At 42.1% G+C, this 26,459-nt stretch overlaps 1 protein-coding gene across 1 annotated transcript in view; it reads left to right on the forward strand.

Annotated features, from left to right (window-relative positions):
- Positions 1–26,459, forward strand: part of eys (eyes shut homolog) — a gene marked incomplete at both ends in the record, with an annotated part of 311,891 nt that overhangs the window by 250,615 nt on the left and 34,817 nt on the right. The window contains 3 exons of the mRNA XM_083658278.1: positions 2,304–2,480; positions 13,906–14,056; positions 21,557–21,665. Of these exons, the coding sequence (XP_083514404.1) occupies positions 2,304–2,480; positions 13,906–14,056; positions 21,557–21,665 (437 nt within the window). The remainder of the gene's footprint in view (positions 1–2,303; positions 2,481–13,905; positions 14,057–21,556; positions 21,666–26,459) is intronic.

Here is a 26,459-nt window from a genome sequence, read left to right on the forward strand (position 1 = left end):
CAGATAGTCAAAAGTTGATTTCGGAATTTCTATAGGCAGCATCTGAAACAAATAAAGTAGTCTGGGCAAGACATTCATACGAATACTTTCAACCCGACCAAGTAGAGAAAGAGGAAGCATATCCCACCGTTCCAAATCGCCATTAATACGCAGAATAATTTTATTATAGTTAGCCTCATATAAATTCTGTAAAGATGGGGGTATATATATGCCAAGGTATTTAATACCTTCTTTAGGCCACTTGTAAAGCCGGTTTTGATGCTATTGCGCTGACAAAATCTGTTCAGACATATAAACACACTGACTCACGAGGTGAAAACAATACCAGCCAACGCTGTCACGGGTGGTGACAAACAAAATGTAAAAAAAAAAACTACTATTGTGACATGTCGTCCAATCTGATGGTCAGAATCTGGTCAGAAAAAGGAAAAGAGAGAGGAAAGTGGCCCGTTGGCAGAGCAGAGAGGTGAAGATAACAGGTCTATAACCACTTGAGAAATAGTGCGATTGGAAACTGCTTTTTTGGGCACTGGGCCAGTGACCGATCAATCAACCTGCCCAGATCAATGTGTCGCCGGGCCCGGGTCGTTGCGATCCGTATTGTTGAACCACCTGGCAATTCTACTTCCTTTATTAGTTAAGCTCTTAGTTGGGTTAAGCTGTTGACATGCACCTTAAATACCCTCCATTTAAGCATCCCTGTTGCCATGATTAAACCAGTTTACTAATTGTCGCTGTCAGGTGGAAACCTTGTATCTCCAAATTATGCCATTTTCTCTCTTTTTTCCCATAAATGGAGTTTGTGGGTACCCTGTGAAAGTTTCAGGTACTCTTTGAACTCTAACTGCTCCTTCATACTTTAAGCTAGACACTCCATTTAAACTTTAAATGAGTCATCACTTTTAGGACTCTATCATCTCAATTCAGCTTTAATTTATCTTTTGTACTGTTTGAGAAATCGCAGTTTATGTTTTTTCAGCCTTCATAATGGGACCCGATGGAGCCAGCCTTGACTGTCTCACTCTAGCAGGCTGTACTTTTTACTAAAGCCACACAAAACTGCGACACTTCACACAACTTTAACACTAAATACATATATTATACATCAGACCCTTGAGCTACTTCTGCTCTCACTCACAAAGTCAAAATATAAGCGATGTGTGATGTCTAGTTTCTGAGATATCGAGAACAAAAGGTCAAAATTCTCTGATTCTCTGAATTTCTTAAATGTGAATATCTTCTGGTTTCTTTACTCCTCTATGACAGTAAATTGAATATTTTGGGGTTGTAGAAAAAACAAGACAGGATGTCATCTTGGGCTTTGGGAAACACTGATCCACATTTTTCACCATTTTCTGACATTTTATTGACCAAACAACGAATCGATAATAAAAAATAATTGTTAGTTGCAGCCCTATAGAATTCCCTGGGCTGAGGCCGGTGTGGCCCGCTCTGAATCATCTGACATGCACCAGCACCTGAACACTGTTGTCCAGCAGCAGGTGCACAGACTCACAGTGTCCTTTGTGTAAGAGCCAACAGATCATTACTGGTTGCTGGAGCTGCTGACCCGAGGTGCCTCCTCCACCTCTCTGTAAAGTCATTCCTCTGTCATCCAGGGGGAAATAACACAGAAGGCCTGACAGGGGGCCCTGCTGACTCGGCTCACAGGCAAACCAACAGAGTTGGGAAGGCAAAAGAAGAACGAGGATCCACCATTAGACCCATTCTGTCCTATTTCAGTACGAACACTACAGCAGCTTTTTCTCACCGTGTTTATTAATCATAGGTACAAATGTAACTGTAAATGTGTGTGTATATAATAATAGCAGCCCTGCTCACAGCCTTGCCCACAATTGCTCGATGACATCACTGATGATGTCACAATGCCTATGACATCATCAGTGCCTATGGCATCATCAGTCAATGGTTTTGGTCAATAATGATGTCACTGATGACATCGCTAATGATGTCATAGACATTGTGACATCATCAGTGGGACAAAAATTGTATCTCCAATCTCTGATTTTTCTGAATGTTGCTTTTAGGAGTACCAACATTCAAATAAGCATATTTCTTCAACTATTTTCACATTTCAATGTATGACACATCATTTGAAAGCTTACAATCTGCACCTTCATCATCCGTAACAAACTACAAAATGACCGTGGCCTACTTCTGAGCCACAACAACAGTCCCTGTCACATATTCTTCTCCATTGGATATGATTGTGCTCTATAATTGGACATAGCAAGCATTCTGAATGCCTCTAAAGAAAGTTTTGTCTTCTTCCTTTCCTCTAGATACTACAATACATATCCCATCATTCAATGGTGCATCTTATTTGGAGCTGCAACCCCTTGCATCTTTCCTCCAACCTCCCGGTGCCAGCAGTGATCTACCTGATGCTGTCAAAGACAACTCTGTTACTCTCTATCTGACAGTGAAGACAACATCTACCCAGGGTACCATCCTCTACAGTGAGTACATCCCCAACTGCTCCCCCCCCCCCACACACACACACACACACACACACACACAATTATTATTTAATTTAAAAAGCGTAGTATTTATAGGCAGACAAACTGCAAGCGACCCAATGCTATTATTATAGTGGCATTCGAGGATAAATTACTTATCTATCTATATATTATTATTATTATTATTATTATTATTATTATATAAATTTAGCAATGTGGACTCTGTTTCAAGAATTTTGTCCGGCCACAGCTATGCCGTTTTACGTGTGATCAGGCTGAAACTTTCAGGGGGTATAAAGAGCACCCGTGCAGGTGACCTGATGAATTGCCCTAATTGCCCTAAGGCTGATTGCCCTAAGGCTGAGGCTATAGTTCAGTTCGGTTCAGTTTGGACGGCATGGTGGCTCAGTGGTTAACACTGTTGCCTCACAGCAAGAAGGTCCCGGGTTCGAACCCCGGTCCGTCCCAGGTCCTTTCTGTGTGGAGTTTGCATGTTCTCCCCGTGTCCGTGTGGGTTTTCTCCGGGTGCTCCGGTTTCCTCCCACCATCAAGAAAGACATGTATGTTAGGGTTAATATTCCTGTCAGTGCCCCTGACCAAGGTACTGGCAAAATAACTGGAGTTGGTCCCCGGGCGCTGCACTGTGGCTGCCCACTGCTCCTAGTTCTAGGAAGGTTCCTAGTAGAGAATGGGTCAAATGCAGAGGATGAATTTCCCCAAGGGGATAAATAAAGGATAACTTAACTTAACTTAAAGGAGAATTTTGGTTTTTTACACCACGGTCCTCATTTCCAGTTTAGAATATGATGTTTTACTCACCGAAATAGTTTCGCGTCATTCGGATGCCCAGGGAAGATTTTGAGCTCCGAGTACACTCTTCAAACAGGCTAGAACCGCTAGAACGGGAGCCCACGGGGCATTCTGCACGGCAGTGCACGCGCTCTCTAAATGACACTTTTTCTGTCAGATCACGGTTCATTATGGTTGTAAATATAATTATTTAGGTAACAGCTAGAAGCTAGGCTAACAACAACACCGGAGTCAGCGTTGATCTGACCCGGATGGGGTTACAGTGCGTATCGTCCCCCTTCTGTGGTTTCTCTGAAGAAGTGGTTTCACAGAGGGGGGAGATGGGCACTGTAACCCCATCCGGGTCAGATCAACGCTGACTCCGGTGTTGTTGTTAGCCTAGCTTCTAGCTGTTACCTAAATAATTATATTTACAACCATAATGAACCGTGATCTGACAGAAAAAGTGTAATTTAGAGAGCGCGTGCACTGCCGTGCAGAATGCCCCGTGGGCTCCCGTTCTAGCGGTTCTAGCCTGTTTGAAGAGTGTACTCGGAGCTCAAAATCTTCCCTGGGCATCCGAATGACGCGAAACTATTTCGGTGAGTAAAACATCATATTCTAAACTGGAAATGAGGACCGTGGTGTAAAAAACCGAAATTCTCCTTTAACTTCATGACATCACTGATGTCATCAATGATGTCATACATAGGCATTGACATCACTGATTGTCATCAGTGACACACACACACACACACACACACACACACACACACACACGAGATAGACTGAGGGAGAGGGGGAGAGAGAGGAGAGGGAGAGAGAGGGGGGGAGAGACTGAGGGAGAGAGAGGGGGAGAGACTGAGGGAGAGAGAGAGGGGGGGGAGACAGAGAGAGAGAGAGAGAGAGAGAGAGAGAGAGGGGGAGAGACTGAGGGAGAGAGAGAGGGGGGGGAGACAGAGAGAGAGAGAGAGAGAGAGAGGGGGGAGAGACTGAGGGAGAGAGAGAGAGAGAGGGGGGGGAGAGACTGAGGGAGAGAGAGGGGGAGAGAGAGTGAGGGAGACAGAGAGAGACATTGCGCGTGCGCCAATAGGGCAGGTGAGGCCACACAGCAGCCGAGCTGTTTCTGTTTGACAGATAAAAAGAAAAGCAGTCAAGTGCATCAGTATCTCATCGAGTGTTTTCTGTTAGGAATTACAGTATTTGGATGCATTGTACCGACTAGCTTGATTTTTCAACAGGAAGTAGGACAGGAGAATTGCACTGTTGACCTGTTCAAGCACTCTGAATTCTCTTCAGGCCGTTCTCCAGAAAACCATTAGGATCTTTAATAACGCAGAAATAACACCTCAGCGCTTTGTTTATCATATCCTCAGTCACAGATTAGATTGAAGATTGAAACTTTGAAAATGCATGGTATATGCCACATGTGTCCAAATCAAGGTCCGGGGTCCAAACCCGGCTCGGCACCTCAATTTATGCGGTCCGCGAGAGCTAGCAAAGAATATAATTTGCACAATACAATTCTAATTCTAATAATTAGTTATAATAGTTGTAGGCTACTAGTTGTCTGTTTGCCATTGTTTTTCCCTATAATTCTGTTTTCAGAGCAAAGTTATTAATTACTAATTTATTACTGAAAACCAATAATAATCAAATCAGAGGCAATGATGTAATATGATAACAACTAGGCTAGATACATTTATATCGTGTTACATTTATAACCGAGCCCCTTGAGGGCAACCATGATGCTGATGTCGCCCGGGATGCAATTGAGTTTGACACCCCTGGTATACCGTATGCTATTTCAGGCTGCTAGCAAGCAGGCTACTTAGCAACGGTTATGTTGCCATCGAAAGCCAAGTGGGAGCACCCCGTGATAGATTTTAGAATAGAAAATCAAAGTAATTGCAGAGAGCTTTGAGTACAATAGCTACCGGTAAATGCTTTGGGATGTTTTTAAATTACACCTTTGTATTTGATCCGAAAGAATACAACTGTAGGGCACTAAAGGTGTACATTTTTCAGTCATGTTTTTGCTTCCCAGACGCGATCCACTACTTTCAAAGTAGATACCTTGACTAATTGCACAATTCATGTGCTTTATAGGAAAGACTTAATATTCACATACATGTACTTGGCATGAAAACATCAGTATTCTAATTTCACATTTTAAATTCTGTTTGCCTTTGTGCGAACAGCAGACAAGTCAGGATTTCAGAACAGTGATAATACAGACTTGGATATTATAGGTTTATTTCTGTATTATATATCATAATTTTGTTCATTATTATAGTATCATCATGCAAAGATTTCTAGATTAATTTAGAATGAAAAATAACCACTCATCGATTTTTGTGTGTTTGTATACATCAGTCAGAATTCTGTATCTTTTAAAGGGCAAAATATGTACATCACCTGAGGCAGATTTAGAACATATTCCTCTCAGTGGAGGGAGCTAGAGGAACAGCACATTGGAAAAATGTCTAAAGACAGTTATGTGAAAACTGAATGATATTGTGCTAGATGTCAAGCTAGCAAAGTCATGTCACCTCCACCCTGTCAAATGAGTTGCCTTGTGTGTCACTACTGCCACCTGTTATCTGGCTGTGTTTATCTCAAGTCACTACTTGTCAAAGTCTTGATAGATTTACTTTATAGATTAGTTTATGAAAAAGGATGATTTATGTGACACAATGCCATTTTGTCATTTCACATGGCCCTTCTGCTTTGTCCAAGGGCAACAATAGGGTCAATACCAACAGGGGAATACACTTTGAAATTGTCAGGAAAATTTCGCACATTTCATTGGAGTCCGCCCCACTTAATCACCTGTGTTGCTCAAATGCATGATCCATACAACTGGGGCCTCAGTGTAAACACTCCAGGCATAAGCCAGGACAGCTAAGTGTGGGTGGAGCCTGGGGAATGAGGGCTGACCCGAACGAGCAGCTGATCATGCCAGGAGATAGCACCCGACTATGGCCTGACTTGTTGCTGTGGTCTGAGGTACAGAAAATAGTTTATTTTACCGAACTCACGGTCCCCTGGGAAGACTTGAGTTCAGGAGGCAAATGAGCGCAAGGAAGCTTGGTATGCTGATATGGCAGCTTCTATAGCCGTATGGTATTGGTGGTGTACACACAGTAGTTAAGGATGTCATACAGAACTGACCTGGGATGGCTAGGCGAATTCTAGCTGAAGGCTAGTTTAAGGCTAAGGCTAGGTTAATACTAGGTTGATGGAACGCATTAGATGGTGAGGGTAAAATAGAGTTGTGCGGTTGTAGCATAGAGGTGTTTCCGGGACGCTGGATTACACCGTTAGGCCTTCTTCAGGTGTCGTGGGCCTAACTTAACGAAACATCGGTGAAGGAAGGCGCCCGCTTGAGAACCCCAATGACATGCTGCATCCTGCTGTTGGCGGGGTAGGTCACTGTGATTGGTCCATCTGAGGAATGACTCCGTATCTATGCAGGGCCGGCGCGTGCCATTCTGCCGCTCTAGGCGAGAACAAATTATGCCGCCCCCAATTGGCAACACCATACCAGCATCAAAGTATGCATGACACAATATGCAGGCATTTTGCACATCCATATACCCTACCTACAAAAATAACGTGCCACAGGTCTGCACAGGTCTGCATAATAACTCCAATAACCACAGCAGTCATGATACAGCACAGCTATTTTCCAAATAATCACATTTTTTCAGATCCTCAAACTATGCAAATCTCTCTTATCTACCACTTTCTCATGTGCGTAAAACACACACATGGAATGTGCGCACGGCGGCGCAAGCACATTAATGTAAGACTCACAATGTATTTAGCCTATAGCCTATAATATCATCAGCAGATTCACAACTTAAACAAAGGCGAGTTGTTGTTATGAGTTGTTGGCAAATAAAGCTTGTTTACCTTTCAGAAGTGGACACCAGCGGGGGCTGCGTCAGCAAAGCTCTTTAAATAAATTCAATCATCCTCTATTAGGATTCTACGGAGCCCTTAAAGTTCTGAAAGGTAATATTTATTTTGAGGATGCTAAAGTGTGCGCACACTTTAGTATAGTGTGCGCACACTATACTAAAGTGTGCGCACACTATACTAAAGTGTGCGCAAGATTTAACTAAAACGTGCGCACACTTTAGTATAGTGTGCGCACACTATACTAAAGTGTGCGCACACTTTAGTATAGTGTGCGCACACTTTAGTATAGTGTGCGCACACTATACTAAAGTGTGCGCACACTATACACTATACTAAAGTGTGCGCACACTTTAGTATAGTGTGCGCACACTATACTAAAGTGTGCGCACACTATACTAAAGTGTGCGCACGTTTTAGTTAAATCGTGCGCACACTTTAGTATAGTGTGCGCACACTATACTAAAGTGTGCGCACACTTTAGCATCCTTAAAATAAATATTACCTTTCAGAACTTTAAGGGCTCCGTAGGATTCTCTCTGCCAGTTCATTTTATACGGAGATTGTTGCCAGGCCATTAAGTCTGTCTTGTTTCATTGTAGGCTACTACTGCAGAGGTAGTTTCAACTTTGAGAAACTTCACATATTGTATCTTGGAATTTTGGTCTCTCCAATGAATGGGCAGGCAAAGTGCGCACTGCGCACCACACAGGGAAACACATTGTTTTGGAACCCAGAAACAACGTTAGAAATATCACACTAATTTACTGATTACACTAATACTGGTACACACATATGAGCACATGGCCTAGGCTACCTTAACCCAAAGTTAATGATGTAAATTAGTCTACTTGTATGTCCCTTTTCCTCAATCAAGCGGGATGGAGAAGACATGATGACCCGCCCTCCTCTGCCTCTGATTGGCTAGTAGTAGTGCTTGTTTAGGCATGAGGAGTGATGATTGGTTGGGTTAGGGTATCAGGGTAAGCCTATCAGAGGCATAGTAGGGCGGGCGGTTCGTGCCGCGGACAGTGGGGAGAGCATGGATCTAGCGGGAAAGAGCATGGAAGAGGCAGAGCGCTGGAGAATATTTGGAGAGCTGCAAGTGAAGGCGCACAATTTGCCGCCCCTCCAAGTGCCGCCCTAGGCGCTCGCCTACGTATGTCGCCTATATGTACGAACCAGCCCTGTATCTATGGCATTGTAGCCTGATGTCTCCATATGATGTTGCATCATCAATCATGTGGAACAGTCTTTCTGCTGCACTTCGTAGTCACTCCTCATTTCCACTTTTCAAAAAAAAACTTAAACAACTTCTCTCAAAAGAGCACAGTATCTGACAACTACGGGAAATGCAGTGCAAATTATTTGCTAACCCTAATTTATTTCTTTTCCCCTGTATTTTATTGATTGGTTTCGTTGGTTTACCCGCTGGTGCACCCGTTTGCTTTTTCTTTTCTTTTCCTTCTCTTTTATTATATATATATATATATATATATATATATATATATATATATATATATATATATATATATATATATATATATATATTTTCTGTATCTATTTATTTTTTTAACTTTTATATTGTTTTAAATATATTGTCTTGATTGTTTGTTTTTCTTTCATTATTAGTCTTTAATTTGTTTAGATTTTCTTTTAAATAAGGTGAGACTCTATAAGCCCCTCCAGGTTTCTTTCCCTCACCTGAACAATTTTCTTTCTATTAAGATACTTGTACTATCTGTTGTTATTCATTTTTCTTTGTGCAAATAAACAACAACAACAACATCTGATGGATATTACTTGTTTGTTTACTTGTTTATAATCTGGATTGGGCTTCTACATGTGTTCTACCTTGGATTTTGGCACAAGGGATTAGTAACATCTTGTCCTGTGTATTAATGAATGAAGATACAATAACAACAGAGATATGATCGATCCCTGTGCTAGCCCAGACGTTGCCCCACCACCCCTCTGCCGAACTGGGGAGAGTTGTAGACTACCACATGCTTCTTCTGATACATAATGCAGTCGCAAGCCGCTTCTTTTCACCTGACAGTGAGGAGTTTCACGTGGGAGGATCACGCTATTCCCCCCAGTTCCACTCCCCCCCCGAACAGGCTCCCCGCCCCGACCGGAGGAGGGACTACTGCAGCGCCCAAGACTCATAACCCCACCAGCTTCCCACCCGCAGACACGACCAATTGTGCCTGTATGGATGCCTGACCAAGCCAGAGGTACCACGAGGGCTCGAACGTGCGACCCTCGTGTTGGTAGGCAGGGAATCTACCGCCGAACTACCCTGCACGACCCAAGAAAAAACTAGTCTTCATTTGAAGTCGATTAGTTTCATTAAATCAATATCTTTGTTCTTAACCATATTGATAATGTTTTTACTGCTGCGGCTGCATGTGTAAGTGCGAATACAGACTGAGCTTTGCCATGAACGCATAGAGAGGACCCAGAGCCTTTTATCTCCCGATGCTTCCCCGGCTCACAGAGCAGCATCTTTCTGACATCAGAGGGGAGCAACTGAAACGAAAACTCCAGAGATCCAACAGACAAAGTTAATCAGAAGAGAACCTAAAAGACATGCATCAAGACACTCTCTACGCCGGAGCTGCTCCTCATTCTCCTCTCGCCTTTATGCACCCATCCCTGAACACAGCGCGAGTCTCCCTCCGGAATTCACTTGTCAGCTTTGAGAAGAGGAAGGGGGGGAGGGCGAGAGAGGTAGATAGATACTGTAGATTAAAAAAGAGAGACGAGAGAAAACAGGTGACAGGCACTGACAAAAGGACGAATGCTCTGTTAGGCTCAGTGCAGGGTAACAGGGCCATGGGGACAGCAAGGAACAATACCAAAGACTCATAAAAGATGGGCCAACATAGGAATCGAAAGGCAAGAGATATGTTATTGGTCACAGTGAGTTATAGCCAGTGTTGGGGGTAACTCATTACAAAAGTAACATATTACATGTAATATATTACTTTTAGCAGTAACTCAGTAATATAACTTATTACTTATAGGATTTCAGTAATATTATACCAGTTACTTTGTCAAGTAACTCAAGTTACAAATTGAGTTACATTTTATTAAATCAAAGCACATATTTTAAAAAGATACAATCATTTCCTAATCAAACTGTGTTTTTATGCAAATAACCACTATAGATGACAATAACAAAGGAAAAGAATAACATTTAGAATTTTGGATTGTTTACACTGACTTCAAGCGGGTTGAAATTATTTTTCGGGATGGTTGCAGGGCAGCGATGTCATTCTGCTGCTGCTGTTGTTTTGGTAAAAGTAATGCAAAAGTAGTGTAATAAGTAACAAGTTACTCTACACAGACAGTAATATTGTAAAGTAACGTATTACTTTCAAATGAATGTAACTAGTAATACGTAGTATATTACATCTTGAAAGTAACTTGCCCAACACTGGTTATAGCACGAACTGCAAACGACTGCTTTGAAAAGACATTAAAAGTCAGTGATGTGGAAGTAAGTTGAGTCTGTGATGTTATCGTTAGCTTTGCTGTTATTTGCGAAAATTGCCGCACTCCACGTTCAATTCTTGTTGAGAGTCTCCACTGAATATAAATTCATTTTGGCAAGAGATCTAGATTGAATACAATAATACAAAACATACTTTCAAACTCACCACTCAGGTTATTAAGTTTATTACGATAAAATTATTTCCAATTTCTCACATAACATGCAGAAGATATTTAGAAAAAAAAATTAAAAGTATAATAAAATACCAGATATAGAATTCACATTGTTATGTTAATGAAAGATTTTGTTTCAATATTATACTCAAGGAAATTCAATATTAAAATGATAGCACCAATATACCCCTCGCCCACAGACACACACACAATAATCCTCATAATCCATCTTCACTGAAAGGAAGCAGAGAATGAGGATATTAAACATTTCTTGCTCGCTTGTGTATGGTTTGGTTTGGTTTCGATCAGCCACAAGAAAGACATTTCTGTACGGCTGAGAATAGTCGCTCCAACCTAAAGCAATGTTTGATACATGTTCATCCAAGCTCTGTCTCTCTGAAAACCCTCTCACTCAAAAAGTGACCCAAAAAAACAACGTACTAAAGGAGCGTTCACACCGAGATATTTATTTTTCGCTCTGTCGCTCAAGTCAACCCTTTGGAATCGCTCTGTCGCTCTGTTTAAATCGCTCATCAACAGGCACACGAAATGACGGACATGTGGGGGATATAACGTTACGCAATGTCATGCTGTTTGTCCACTACGAGCCACCGTCATTGTTTACAAGCTAAGCCTATCAGCGTGCTCCTAATGCGAGCTGCATACCGGTAGTACAGACTTCACTTCATGTCAGCTGTCAGGCTGTCAATGCGGTTTGTTGCCACACAATAAACCAGCGGTTTGTTCCAAGCCAGAGTGATCCTTGACTCGCTCTCACACGGCAGCCAATCAGCATTGAACAGCGAGCGACTGATGCCAGCGTATTTTTGCTCGAGTTGGGATATTTCATCTCGAGCGACGAGCGTATTTTCTCCCTGTCGCTCTGTCTCTGCCGCTCGGACGCCCAGCGATTATTCTCCCAGGCGAATATACGCTCAATCGCTCGTTTGCATTGACTTTGTATGTAAACTCGACGCCAGCGACCAACTTTAATAGGTCGGTGTGAATGCACCTTTACAGGGTAATTTGCGGGCTGTATTCTAAAGCGTTACCAAAACTTTGAATCAAGTTATTTTGCCAGTTGAAACTTTGCAGCTTTACTGTCCATCATAATGGAGTTTCTATAAGTGACTAAATGGAAATCACATTGACTTAATGTCTTTGACACACCTCAGGATTTCAGTGCTTCTGCTCTGATACAGTCATCATTTCTCTAAGTGGTGGTACACTGCACTAACAAAGACACAGGAAACTTGTGAACTCTGGACAATGTTATCAGCAGAAAATGTAAATGTTGGAGCTTTGCTTCTACAATGTGGGATTTTATGCCTTTGTGTCTCAGGCAGCCATTAAAATGACTGTGGAAGTATTTTTTTTGTAAAACTCTGTTATAACTCTTAACATAGACATACCATTTAGCGAAATGAGCACAAACTCTGAAATGCAGACTACTTGTAGCAGACCTGGAATTAAGTTTGTTTTAGGGCACGGCCATTTTGCTCTTTGATAAATACAAATTTAGTCGGGCCAAAATGTAGGGCACCAAGGCCAAAACCAATGGTTATTAAAATCATTTTTTCTGTCATTTTTCCTCAACAAAATAAATATCCTAATAGAAAACTTAAGTGCTGCAATGTGGTACAGCACATAATGTGAAATGGCTCAGGCTGCACAATGATGAAAGTGTAACCGAGGTTATTTTCTGTAGCTGCAAAATGACAAATGTCCCCTAAACGCTAATCGGTAGATGCTGTGAGTCATTTGTTATTCGCTGCCTGTAGTTTTAAACGAGGAAATAAACAACTTCATGTTAAGGACACCATGGCCAGTTGAAACCAGGCCATGTCACACTGGTAGAAGGGGCATTAAGGCCACACTCATCCGCTATAATGTGACAATACCACAAATTCAATTGTTTTATTGTAATTACTGTTGTTTTGCTCTACTGTATCTTGGGCTAGTGTTTGCACATGTGTCACCATTTAATGTGTCCTTAATGTATTGTCTGTGTGTGTGTCCCTGCAAATCCCCCCCACAGGAGACAAAAAGTAACCTTGACTTGACCTTGAATAGGTTAGGTTAAGTTTATTTGATATGGACATCACAGAGCATTGGAGATGTTACATACATGTATGCACAACAACCAGATACACAGTGTGTAGTCTTTATAGCGGAACGCTAATTTTCAACACCTGTCCACCGGCAACGACTCCTACACCAAAACACAACCCAAAAGGACACACCCAAAAAGAAACATAATCAAATATAAAACCACAAGAGTAAAGCTATACATACAAATGTATTGACAAGAAAGTCACTAAAGAAAGTCACTAAAACACACCCCAGAGGACATACCCGAACAGAAACATAATCAAATATAAAACCACATGAGTAAAGCTATACATACAAATGTATTGACAAGAAAGTCACTAGATGCTGGAGACTTTTTAAGGGCAAAGTCGCACCTTTTCATTAATTGCCAGATATCTTGACCTTTTAGGGCTGCTCCTCCATGTTTCTCCTTCCATGTCTCTGTCAATTAATGCATTAATAGTTGTCACAAAATGTTCACAGCAGGTATTCAAGGGTGTACACACAATACAGGACACACAATGTGCACACAATACAGTACACTACACACAATGTACACACAATACAGTACACACAATGTACACACGATGTACACACAATACAGACATAATACACAGAGTACCACCAGAGGTCTACAAGGTTATTAAGTGTGAAAACACAGTTGTTTCTCTTTTAACCATGACTTAACCCCTGTTAAAAACATATACATCGTGTTGTGTTTTCAGCTCGGGAGGTAGACTGTTCCATAGTTTTGCTCCTAGGTGTCATATATAATAACATTATTTCATCACACATTGTGCATGGCATTTTCACATGTTCATCTCCTGGAAGGTGCATGTGTATTGGGCAAGATGTTCTCCTTCCCAAGCTAGCTGACTTCATGTCTCTGATTTGGCGACGCACAACACGAGACTCTTTGCTAATCGGCACCTCACCTTTTCAATTTCAGCCCGAGAACAACATGTTGGGGATCAGTTCCTTCACGTGTTCCTTCAAGATGGAAGCCCTGCTGCTCAACTTGGCTGTGCTGGCAGTCATGTTCTGAGTGCAGCTGCAAGCCAGAACATCAACAATAACAGATGGGTGCCAATCAGAATACGGTAAGATATGCATCTGTCACTTCCCCCTCTGTTCTGTCGCATGGATCACTAGTATCACTATGTTGGAAAATGACACTCTTTCAAATCAGTAGTGCACATCACACTTCATCTGACACCTGTGATCAAAGTACAGTAGTAACAACAACGGGGGGGGGGGGGGGGTTGTATACAAAGAATTCAGTTGCTGCGTTATTATTGTTCCAAACATTTAAAGAAAAGGCAATCGTGTTAAACAGGACAGAACATAGTTTCAGGAAAAATCATGTTGAAAAATGACACGGCCAAAACAAGAACCACAGCAATATTTGTACAAACTCAACGATGAACTGATTAGATTTTGGTGATCAAAGGTCAAAGTTCAAGTCACTGTGACCTCACGAACACCATTTTCATAATCGTGCGTGCGTGCGTGTGTGTGTTGTTGTTGTTTTCACTGTGTCGACAAGGGCCTATTTACAGCGACGCACAGGGAGGAGGGAGCGGAAGCCGCTGTGATTGACATGGTCGGAGCCAATGACAGAGCTTGTAAGCCGCGAGCGGGAAGGGGAGGGGAGGCTGGCCAGCGAGACTAGACTCTTCAGAACAAGAAGAGTCCTAGCCAAATCATTGTACGTTGGGGCCCAGAAATGTAGATTCCGGTATCAGCAAATAGAACTCAGTTGAACAGTCAGAGTCAGTTGGTAGTGCTAGACTAGATACCTTACTACAATGTAACAATCCAGTGCAATTACTTATGCCAACATGTCAACTTTGTTGCCTAGATTTAGTGAGTTTTCAGACCCCCCGGTGACATTATTTCTCCACAACAACAAACAACAAATCCAGCTACTTTTTTTGAGCTGCTGTGGAAAATGGAAATGTGTTGGCTCCTAAGCATTTGGCAACAAATCGTTCCGGCTGATGCCGACGCACGGGAGTTTGTGCTACTTCTCGTCTCATCCAGAGAAGTGTGATTGCAGCGCGTCCCTCACACACACAGCAGATCCTCTGTCTCTGCGGTGTGCACACAGCCTCACAGTGCAGGCACTGGGACCTGGGGGGGAGCCCCTCATGGGAGGAAGCGAGAGGGCCCATTGCCAAACTCTCCCTCTCTTTCCTCTCCATCACTTCAGCAAATCTATTCGTATGCAAATGAGTGCATGACATCATGTAGTGATGTTTTGAGCAGCCAATAGCGACTTTCCCCCCCAAGGAAGGGAACGTTGGAAAGTTGGAGTTGGCATCAGTGTGAAAGCTGCTTTAAACTGCTGTTTGTCAGCAGCAGCCAGGGCAGGAACTATTAAAGAAGTAACTCAAAGTCATGTTTCAAGATGTCTATCAAATATTCTACTTTGAATAATTATTATTTGTGTCTGATGTTTTATCCCCACAAAAAGTGAGAGAAAATGATCTTGTTAAAATCCTTAAAGTCCCTGGGAAACCAAATATAAATGTGTTTTGTGGTTTGTCACACCATAGGAAAAAAATTATTAAACATGCACCAGTCAAATTTGAACTGAATTAAATGTCGCCAAGTTGTATATAAAATGAGGTTTCAAGATTATGAGAAAGTAAGCAACAAATCTATGCTATTCTCTGTTGCGAGACTGTGGGGGCGTGTTGAGGGCCGGATTAAAGTAGGCATGGGCCCCAGGGCTATGCATTTTTAAACTCCCCCCTCCCAACCAAACCTCCCGCTACCCGGCATCACAAACCAACAAACAACCGCTGGATGGTTACTGCTGCCAACTGAAGCTCAGAGGGTTAAACAAGCTTCTTAGAAACAGAAAGATTTGTAAGAGTTAAACTAAAGGTGTAAATGTGAACAGTCTACCACTATCCGAAGTGAAAGAAGTCCCTCTTCACTCCAGACACCAAAAACGGACAAGGGGCCCACGAAAACATACAATTTTTTTCCCGTTTTTCGTTTTTCAGATCCTTCACTTCACAGGCCCCGGGGCTGAAGCCCCTCTAAGCCCGTATATTGGGCGTTTTATCCAGCATGCTACCAATAGAGCATGCTGTGGGGAGGATATAGAAAAAAATATAGAATTAATGAAGATCCTTACACCCGTTCAAAATAACCAAAAAACACAGATCTAATGTCCCCACCTCCCATATTGAGAACCCCGACAACACCAAGATGCGTGTGGTTTTTCTGCCTCATTGCAGTTCTCTGGAGGGATAATGATATAGAACACAGGCTACCAAAATTAATAGAGGGTTGCCAGTCACAGCACAAATGATGCACAGATGCTGCAGTGCTGCGTGTGAGAAAGTCACTGCACCAGAACCAGAGCAGCCATTAGAGTCATCGTAGGCATCGATTAGGTTCTGATGGAGCACAGCGCCACTTAGGGAAAACCTACAAAACAGATCCCTCCTGACATCATGTAGGCACTGTGGCGTGAATGATATTGCAGGCTATAATAGGGAATGAAGATAACGTACAATATTTGTGACCTTACAGTTATGGCTGGTATATATTATAATGCTCCCCCATGCTGTGCTGAGAGGAATCTCACTGTAACAGGTTGTACCGTCTTCCTTATGAAGGTAATATGTGTGACCCATTTACACCATATCTGCTCATGTGTATACTAACTGTGTAAACTACACTATCAGTGTGCAGTGTCACTAGTTGCAGACGTATACATATATATTAGGGCTGTCAGCGTTAACGTGTTAATCACGATGCGATTAAGGGCCGACGATAACGCGTTTTTTTTTAATCACGTTAATCGCATGCCGCTATTTTGTCCCTTCGTCGCACCCGTACTTGTAGTCAAGCCGTTCGCAGCCGTTTCCTGTCTCCTGCCTGTGGAGGCATGGAAGAGAAAGACAGCAATGCGCTTCTAAATTAGCCTAAACTCCCAAATGGCACAGTGGACAAGTCAAGAGCAGTAGTTTGCACCTTGTGTAAAACGGAATTAAAATATCACCGAAGTACATCGAGTTTGAGCTATCACCTAAAAGCTAAGCATACCAGAGCAGCTAGCGGCCAGCTAGCAGCCAGCTAGCTAGCGCGAGACTCATCACTCATTCTTCCTTCAGAGTCTCGGATGCGCAGGTCCTCTAACCACTGGGAGGTCGGCTCCAATGGCTTCACGCGATATACACGTTATCAATATACACAGTTTCCAATACCGAGCCATTATTCACATGGAAGTGCCAAAGTTTTTAGCTCAGATACAGCCTTCTTCGGCTCTGTCATTTTGGGTTTCGACTGCTCCACAGCGCCGCCGCCGGAAGTATCGGGTTCTGGAGCGTATACTGCACTGTTTACAATTGTGCATTTATTTTCTATTCAAGATACATTTTGTAGACATTGTTACCTCCTGTCTACATTGCACTTCTATTGAATTGAAAATAAATCTAAAATTCAAGATCACAAAGTACATTTATTTGCATTAATTTGATTCCCAATCACGACACACTGGTAAGAATTATTAATATCTAATTCAAAATGCTTTGAAATGCAAAATAATGGCATTTTAAACATGCGATACAAAGATGTGATTAATCGCGATTAACTATAGTTAATTGCAAGATTAATCGCGATTAAGAAAATTAATCGTTTGACAGCCCTAATATATATATATATATATATAGACCAGGGGTTCCCAAACTTTTACATCTTGGGACCAAAAAGATACATTTTGTGTTCTCCCTGGGACCCAAACTCACAAAAAACATATGGTAATGAGTTGCCATGACGACCAGTTGGCGACCCACCCCTCACGGGTCCGCGACCCAAATTGGGTCCCGACCCATAGTTTGGGAAACACTGATTATAGACTCTTAAATTATGACGACTTCACCACCAACACCACACTATTAGTGCCTTTTTTGTAAGGTTCTGAAATCTGATTAGATTAATAAGCCCCCCCCCCCTGCCGTTGTGTCTGTCAGCCAATGGAAATTGTTGCAAGGCTACCAAAGCAGTCCATGATGTTTTACTGCCATCTGTTGCCAATACTTTCAGATGTTTTATGCAGTAGTAATAATTTAATGCTGATCATTAGTAACTTTCTACAGGGGACTGTAAAACAGGCACTATCAAATAAGACGGTAAAGACACGTACTGTCAGCTTTTACAAATACCTTTGTGTAAAGGAGCGGCGCTGGAAATTATTCACATGGTCCCCTAACGTTAGAGCTCATATTTCACTGGTGGTGAACCTCAGGAAAGTTTCAGTGTTGCACTTGCCCTGAATTAGTCACACAGCAGACAAATCTAAATGAGCACGTTAGAGACGTGTTTACAGCATTAGCCAGATGAAGACATGCATAAAGGATGATTGAGAAAAGTAAAAATGATCACAGCCCATATTGCAGTTTTGTGTATTTGGAGAAAATGAAATATTCATACAGTTTTTGTTTTGTTTATACCTCAAGTTGAGAAATTGCTCGCGTTGGTCCTAGGAGACCCAGCAGAAGAGTGTGCAGGGAGCTCAATAAGCAATTACATCGCACTGCATTTTGACAAAGCTCCCCTCTGATTCGCCCATACACTGCTTTGTGTGGTGGAATCCATTGTGGTTGTGATTGTGTGTGTGTGTGTGTGTATGTCTGTGTGTGCATGTGGGCGGGATATAACTATATACGTGTTTTAAGATATACGGTATCAAGCAGACACAGTTACCATAAGCTTTCCCTGTAATACCGTGGCCATGATATTTTGCGAAATATGCACGGCGCCGCACGCACAAACAAGTTCATGATGGAGGACCCTTTTGTAAATGTGCTCATATTTCAGTAAAAAAAAAAAAAAAATATATATATATATATATATATATTTATATATATACGGTATATTTAAAAAAAATAGCTTTATTTTATTTGATATTGTTGTATCCCTACTGGGGGTGCGCGGGGGGTCACGATGCTGTGTTCCTCACTATCTATTCTAGAGTAAAGTAGTCATAGTCATTTTTATAATAGTCATCTTTGCCTCAGAGCAAGGCCAAAATATAAATGAGCCTGGTGGAGCTCTCATAGGCCCTGTGCTCACGAGAGCATCGAGAAGCGTCAGACTGTTTGTTTAGTGAGCATGCTCTCCGCGTCTCACAGGGACCTCCTTGGCCAGGCCAAATAAACATCTCCTGTACTAAGCACCAAGCTCTGGTCCAAAATGCCCCACATGCCCCGGGCAAAGAGGAAGGTTTGTAACATTATGACCCTTAAGACCTTGCAAAAACAATGTGGCTTTATAAAGACATGCCTCGCAGTGTTGGATCGCTTCAGTCTGTTCATTAAGGTCTTGTTTCCTTGCGATTTAAAAATAAACAGCGGTGCAATATTCATGAAGTTTATGAAATCACCTCCTGACCACATGTTTCTGTGCTAATGTGTAACAACAATGGCCTCCGATTCAAAGCCAGCACCCTGAGGATGGCTCTTCATTTCTTAATGGCTGTCCTCTGCGGACAGGTTCCTTTTCACGTTTGCGTCTTAATTTGTCAATCTAATTCATGTACAAACTAGCAGCCATAACCTGCAAACCTGAGGTTGTATGTGTGCGGTTGTATGTGTTTGGTTGCAGGTGCAGTGTTGGGCAGTATAGCTACAAGTAGCGAAGCTACTAGCTTAACTACATTTCTCAGTAGCGTGGTGGTAACTTAACTACATTTCTCTGGGGATAGCTTCAAAGTAGTGACGCTATATTTTAATGTAGAGTAGCTGCTAGCTTAGCTCACTACATTTTCCTTATAGCTTGCTCAACACTGCTCAGGTGTTTCCCCTGATTACTTACACCTGGTCATTAAAGTACTGTAGACATCTGAGGTCCCGCCCCCTCTCTACAACAACGGCACAATCACAAATTAATGAATGAATTCTAAACTACACACAATCTGATTTGCGGCGGCGGCGATTAGCATGACCACTTTGTGCCACATAATGCCTTTACACATGCCTTTACACATGCCTTTACACATGCCTTTACACATGCCTTTAGAGACAAACATGATCAGTAAAGTAGTGAACAAAACTGTGCAACGATGGTGCAGCTGGTGAATTACTCCTTTTACAGCATGTGTGGCATGGATTGTAGAACCTTTTGCATAATGTATGGCTCAGGAAAGAGGCCGGTGGATTGTGGGTATATATATATATATATATATATATATATATATATATATATATATGATGAATTGGAGAGAGGGAATCACTTGACTTCGCCAAAGCCGAATATGGTACAAGTAGACCAGCTACTTAACATTATGGCTGTAACATTAATGACTAATACAATTGTATATTTCCCCAGAGAGACAGAGGAGGTCAAATGATAAAATTGTCTTCCTCCTCATTAGGTTTATAATGTATCTCTGCTTTGGTGCCCCCATTTCTTATCATTAATTAATCCTGAATGACATAATGAGCACTTACAATCACACTAATGTATTTGCGGACAGATTCATCGCTTTACGATTGATCATCGTTATCCACTGATTATTATTGTCATTATAGTTATTGCTGTTGTTGTTTATGATTATGCATGTTTTATTTGAGAGAGAAATGCGCATCGTGCACATTAATGTGTGAGCAGGCTTTGATCACGGAGCCGATTCTGCTGGCTCGGTAACTGCTTCTTCCCAAGGGTGGAATTTCCACTAGGGATGTGGCATGTCCCCCCACCCCCCTCTTTTCAAAATCCATATCCCCTCCACCCCCGCGCATGCATGCACACACACACACACACACACACACACACACACACACACACACACACACACACACACACACCTCCACACAGACAGACACACACACACACACAGACAGACACACACACACACACACCTACGCACTTTTTAACTGCAAAAATTGCGGGAGTGGGCTGACATTTGTATTTTCAGAGGCGGTATTGGACAGATTTCTAAAGCTAGATTGAAGATACTGGTATCATATGAAACTAGAAGACCTAAGGCATGCAATGATACCCACCATTTTTTTCTTGGGCGGGGCGGGGGGGGGGGGGGGGGGGGGGGTTATTGTCTGTCCCTCACTTCTCATACCAAAGTGACATCCTGGGTTTCCTCCTCACTATGCAGCCATCATGATCTGTAGATTCCATGTCTGCTGAGGAGGAACACAACAACAACACCTGATATCACTACAGCGTTGAGCAGAAACCTATTTCCAGAGCGATTATTTAAATCCAGCTGTGGAAGCCCCCCCTCTCTATTTGTGTTGTCTCTCCTGGGTTTTGAGCTGCTGCAGCAGCTCGGGATACGACCGTAGCATCGCTTCCAAAGCCGATCCGCCAGTCGCTTCTGCCTCTCATGTAACCGGGCGTTCAGTGTGATGGAGTTACCCACAAAACCATATACAGTACAAAGCATGCGTAGTGAGATAGTGATATCGAGTCTCAGTGGTCACATTAGCAGCGCCGCTACCATGACCTTGCACTCTCTCTTCCATGAATAATTTTCATGCACAAATGGGTTTATTTTGAATAGCACATATTCTTGAGAGCCCACTTTCTAACTACTGTACCCCTCACCTCGCCTCTCTCCACAGATACCGTCTACCTGTTGGGAGGCAGAGCGCCTCGTGTATGATTGAAATAGCTGCGGATAATGGCACTGCTCAACACGTGGAGGAGGACGTGTCTCGCCCTGTGTCGGAGGTAACCTGACTTATCTAGAATCAATTTACTGCCTAGAGGATTTGCATTTGTACGTGTAATAAGGCCTGTGGTATCTCATATGCATTTCACAATATACAGTTTTTGACATAATTGAAATTCAAATTGCAACAGTTTTAATTTATGTAGTAGTGCAACCTTAACGCGCATAAATGATTCAAGGACATATTCATGAATAAACACATTTATATTAAGGGGTGGGGGAGGCTTGATTAAGCATCCAGCGATATTTTATGCCAATAATATATCGATACATGCAGCCAAGTATCGCAATATTTTGTGATATACATTTTGGGGTGCGTGCAATAGGACTGTTTGACAATTTTGCTGCAATAAAAATGGAAGAAGTGAGATGAGCAGATTGGAAACTTTATCTCATTCGATAAAACAGATGTTGACAAAGTTTTTTGCTACCAGCTAAAGCTATCAGATCCATGGATAGCGCTCTGACACCTGGTAACAGTCAAAGTATTTAAGCCAGGGGTGGCCAAACTTTTTTGGTTGTGGGCCGCATACAGAAAAATATAAGGAGTCGTGGGCCAAACAATATTAAGTGCGACAGAAAAATTGGACCAGAAAACGCTTGTGCCATCAAAAATTTAATTTCTACCTAAATAAATATATGACACATAGTTTATTGATGTGCTCACCTATTACAATGGGTATTTCTGTATGTTTTCAAATTTTCTTTTCGTTTTTTCGTTTTCGTTTTCCGTTTTAAACTTTTTAAACAAGAGGAATCTGATGAAGGTCTTACGACCGAAACGTTATTCTTTTTCTTTGACTTAATAAAACTTTTATTTGCATGTGGAGACAGTGTGCGGGAGTTTATTCTTGTACCGTTTTAAACTTTAAAACAGAAAAACGGAAAAACGTTTTTAGCAAAAAAAAAAGCCTGTGTCAGGTACTAGGTCACCTTTTGCTCTAATTGAATTCTTAAGGAAAACGTGTAAGCCATTAAGGAAAATGTACAGGGCTGCATAAGAATTACAGAAAAACTACTGGGCACATTTTCATGAAACTTGGTGGAAGGGTGTTGTAGCATGGGCTGAGGAGGAACCCGTTTTTGGAGCGGTTTCAATCCGACTCACGAAATGATGATGTCACAATGTTTCTCACATCATCAGTGTCTCTCATAAATCACACATCACTTATGTCATCTACTTAAACTCCCACCACTTAACTGTATAGCCCCACCTTTATGACATCACTGAGATGTCATAATGCCTGACATAATCGGTGCTTTATGTGTGATGTCATCTGTACAACTGTATGACATCATCAGAGGATTTATGACCTCATCAGTGATGTCCTACCAGCATGAGCTGTGATTGGTCGCTGTAAGATGATGTCATAGCAGTGTGAGCTGTGATTGGTCCATGTAAAATAGTGGCGTATGTTTTTTTATTTGTCGTATTTGCCTCTGAACCCAACGCTGTATTCCATTAGCACTTCCAATTTACCGATGGTCCAGTTTGTACCATTTGACTTTAACATGATGAATGTTGATGAATGTTGATTTCGTTATAGATTGCTACTGACTATTTTACAAAATTGACAGAGATGGCTTTGCCTTTTGAGGGCATATAGCAAATGGCACTACTTTAGATCTAAAGTGTCTTCTTATTTGAACACAGGTGTTTATCTGGGGTAGCAATCTCAGTCATTTGCAAGGGCTCCGTTCTCTGCCCAGTACGTTGTTGGAGAGCCTGCTCTCTCCACGGGCCCCTCTACCCCAGGGGCCCCAGTGCAACCGCACTGCCTGCAGCACTGTCTATGTTTACGCCCCTGCATGAGCACTATATGAAAGCTGTATAAGCTGTGAGTCACCAGCAATGAAAGTGTATAACTGTTACAAAGCTTAGTGTGCTGGTAATGAGGGTGTTATTAACTGTTACAAAGCTTAGTGTGCTGGTGCAATGAAGTGTTAACTGTTTTAAAGCTAGTGTGCTGGTAATTAGCATGTTATTAACTGTTATAAAGCTAGTTTGCTGGTAATTAGCATGTTATTAACTGTTATAAAGCTAGTGTGCTGGTAATTAGCATGTTATTAACTGTTATAAAGCTAGTGTGCTAGCGTAATGAGCGTGTTATTAACAGTTATAAAACGGCTCTCTCAAATCAAGCAATCTGATTGGTTCACAGCCATTGTATAAATCCAATAACCCACTCCAATAACCCATGGCCATGGGTTATTGGTTGCCATGGCAACTTTCTTACTAAAAGCCTTTGGTTACCTAAAAAAAAACAAATGGCGGAGACAGCTGTCAGATCCTTGTGAATCGATCTTTGCTTATAACTTTACTAATACTTCGCAGAAAATTATGTTTTGTACAAGAATAGATGCGGGCTAATGTCTTCTTTGCAAAAAAAGGCTGTTAACCCCGCATTTAACCCCGCATTTAACCCCGTAACGTTAGTTGGTGTCGGGCTTTGCAGAAAGCACTCAGCTTCTCAGCAAGCGCTGAGAATGCAGCGCTGCGCTCGAGCTGCCTGTCGGGGTTTCCAGAAAGCTCTCAGCTTCTCAGCAAGCGCCAGGATTGGCCAATGTCAACTTCAGTCTCCAGAACGACCCAATCAAATCACCCGCACGTCTATCTTCTTGCTAGAGGTCCCGCCTTACAGTAGTGTTTCAACTGACTCTATCAGAATACCATGCCAGTCGGACTTATAGTATTATTATTATATTTATATTATCATACTTGGAAACCGTTTTATAAAAGCAATATAGCACTCGAGCAGCGTGTGTTGTGGCATATATCCCGCTGATCAGTTGTTATCCCACGAGGGCTATGGCCTCGTGGGATAACAACTGATCAGCGGGATATATTTGCCACAACACACTAGCTCTCATGCTATATTGCTTAATTATAAAGCTAGTGTGCTGGTGTAATGAGCGTGTTATTAACTGTTATAAAACGGCTCTCTCAAATCAAGCAATCTGATTGGTTCACAGCCATTGTATAAATCCAGTAACCCACTCAATAACCCATGGCCATGGGTTATTGAGTTGCCATGGCAACTCTCTTACTAAAAGGCTTTGGTTACCTCAAATGACAATGTAGAAAAAACAAATGGCGGAGACAGCTGTCAGATCCTTGTGAATCGATCTTCGCTTATAACTTTACTAATACTTCGCAGAAAATTATCTTTTGTACAAGAATAGACGCGGGCTAATGTCTTCTTTGCAAAAAAAAGGCTGTTAACCCCGCATTTAACCCCGCATTTAACCCCGTAACGTTAGTTGGTGTCGGGCTTTGCAGAAAAGCTCTCAGCTTCTCAGCAAGCGCTGAGAATGCAGCGCTGCGCTCGAGCTGCGTGTCGGGCTTTCCAGAAAGCTCTCAGCTTCTCAGCAAGCTCCAGGATTGGCCAATGTCAACTTCAGTCTCCAGAACGATCCAATCAAATCACCCGCACGTTCTTGCGGTCCCGCCTTACAGTAGTGCTTCAACTGACTCTATCAGAATGACATGCCAGTCGGACTTTTAGTATTATTATTATTATTATATTATCATACTTGGAAACCGTTTTATTTAAGCAATATCACACGAGAGGGAGTGCATTGTTGGCTAATATTGGCACTGCTGTGATTCGGTCGCAGGCACGAGGCCGCAGGCCGAGTGCCGTAGATAATCACAGCAGTGCCAATATTAGACAACAATGCACGACCTCGAGTGTGATATTGCTTTTATACAACAGTTCTATTAAACAAAGCTGATTAAAAAAATGACAAAAAGCTGAGAAAATAGATGATTTCTGTATTTATTCCTCCGCCAACAAAAATAGTCCCCCCAGCTTTCCCTTTGCAGAAAATGTAGCCTAATCAGCCTAATTAACTGCAGGCTGTCTACTTTACTACTGTCTACTCTACAGCTGTGAAGCATTTTGTTGATTAGGGCAGCTGTGAAGCGGAGTGATCTACACACAGTGAAGCGCCAGTGCATTATCATGAAATATAGGCACTCGTAGGATCCCTCTTGTCCAATCAAATTGCTCGGCCGGAACTACCTGTTGTATAAAAAAGCAATATAGCACTCGAGCAGCGTGTTTTGTGCTCAGCTGTTATCCCACGAGGCCGCCTTACAGTAGTGTTTCAACTGACTCTATCAGAATACCATGCCAGTCGGACTTATAGTATTATTATTATATTTATATTATCATACTTGGAAACCGTTTTATAAAAGCAATATAGCACTCGAGCAGCGTGTGTTGTGGCATACCGTAAAATACCAATTAGAAGCCGACTTCCAAATTGCCGCGGGTCCCATATATAAGCGGGGTCTGGATACATATTTTGTACATAAAAGCAGGTCCCAATTTGACGCCCGGTTAGTTTTTTCAATGTTTTCTTTTTACCTTTGCGACATCCTGTTGAATGCATCTCCCAAACACAACGAAGAAGAAAAATCGGAGGAAGAAGACGAACAACGAGGAAACGAGGAACAACGAGGAAAAAAAACACATGCACGAAACTTGCTGATCAAAATTCGTTTTCCCTCAACATCTGATGATTCTGAAAATTGTGTAGGCATTTCCTGAAGATTTTTATACACTAAAACCGACATATCTGGTGTAATAATTATTTTGAGAAATGTGCCTATATGGTATGTTTCCCTGCCAGCGGGCATAGAAGTCGGCTTCTAATTGGTATTTCACCGCACACTGCAGCGGAGGGGGCAGAGCATGCAGCCAGCGGAGGATGATCATGACATGATGATCATGTTCTCTCACCTTCAGCGGAGAAAGTTTAGTGGTAAATACCGGTAGGTCACAGTT

Source organism: Poromitra crassiceps (genome assembly GCF_964638095.1).
Source record: "Poromitra crassiceps genome assembly, chromosome: 22".
Classification (NCBI taxonomy): Eukaryota; Metazoa; Chordata; class Actinopteri; order Beryciformes; family Melamphaidae; genus Poromitra; species Poromitra crassiceps.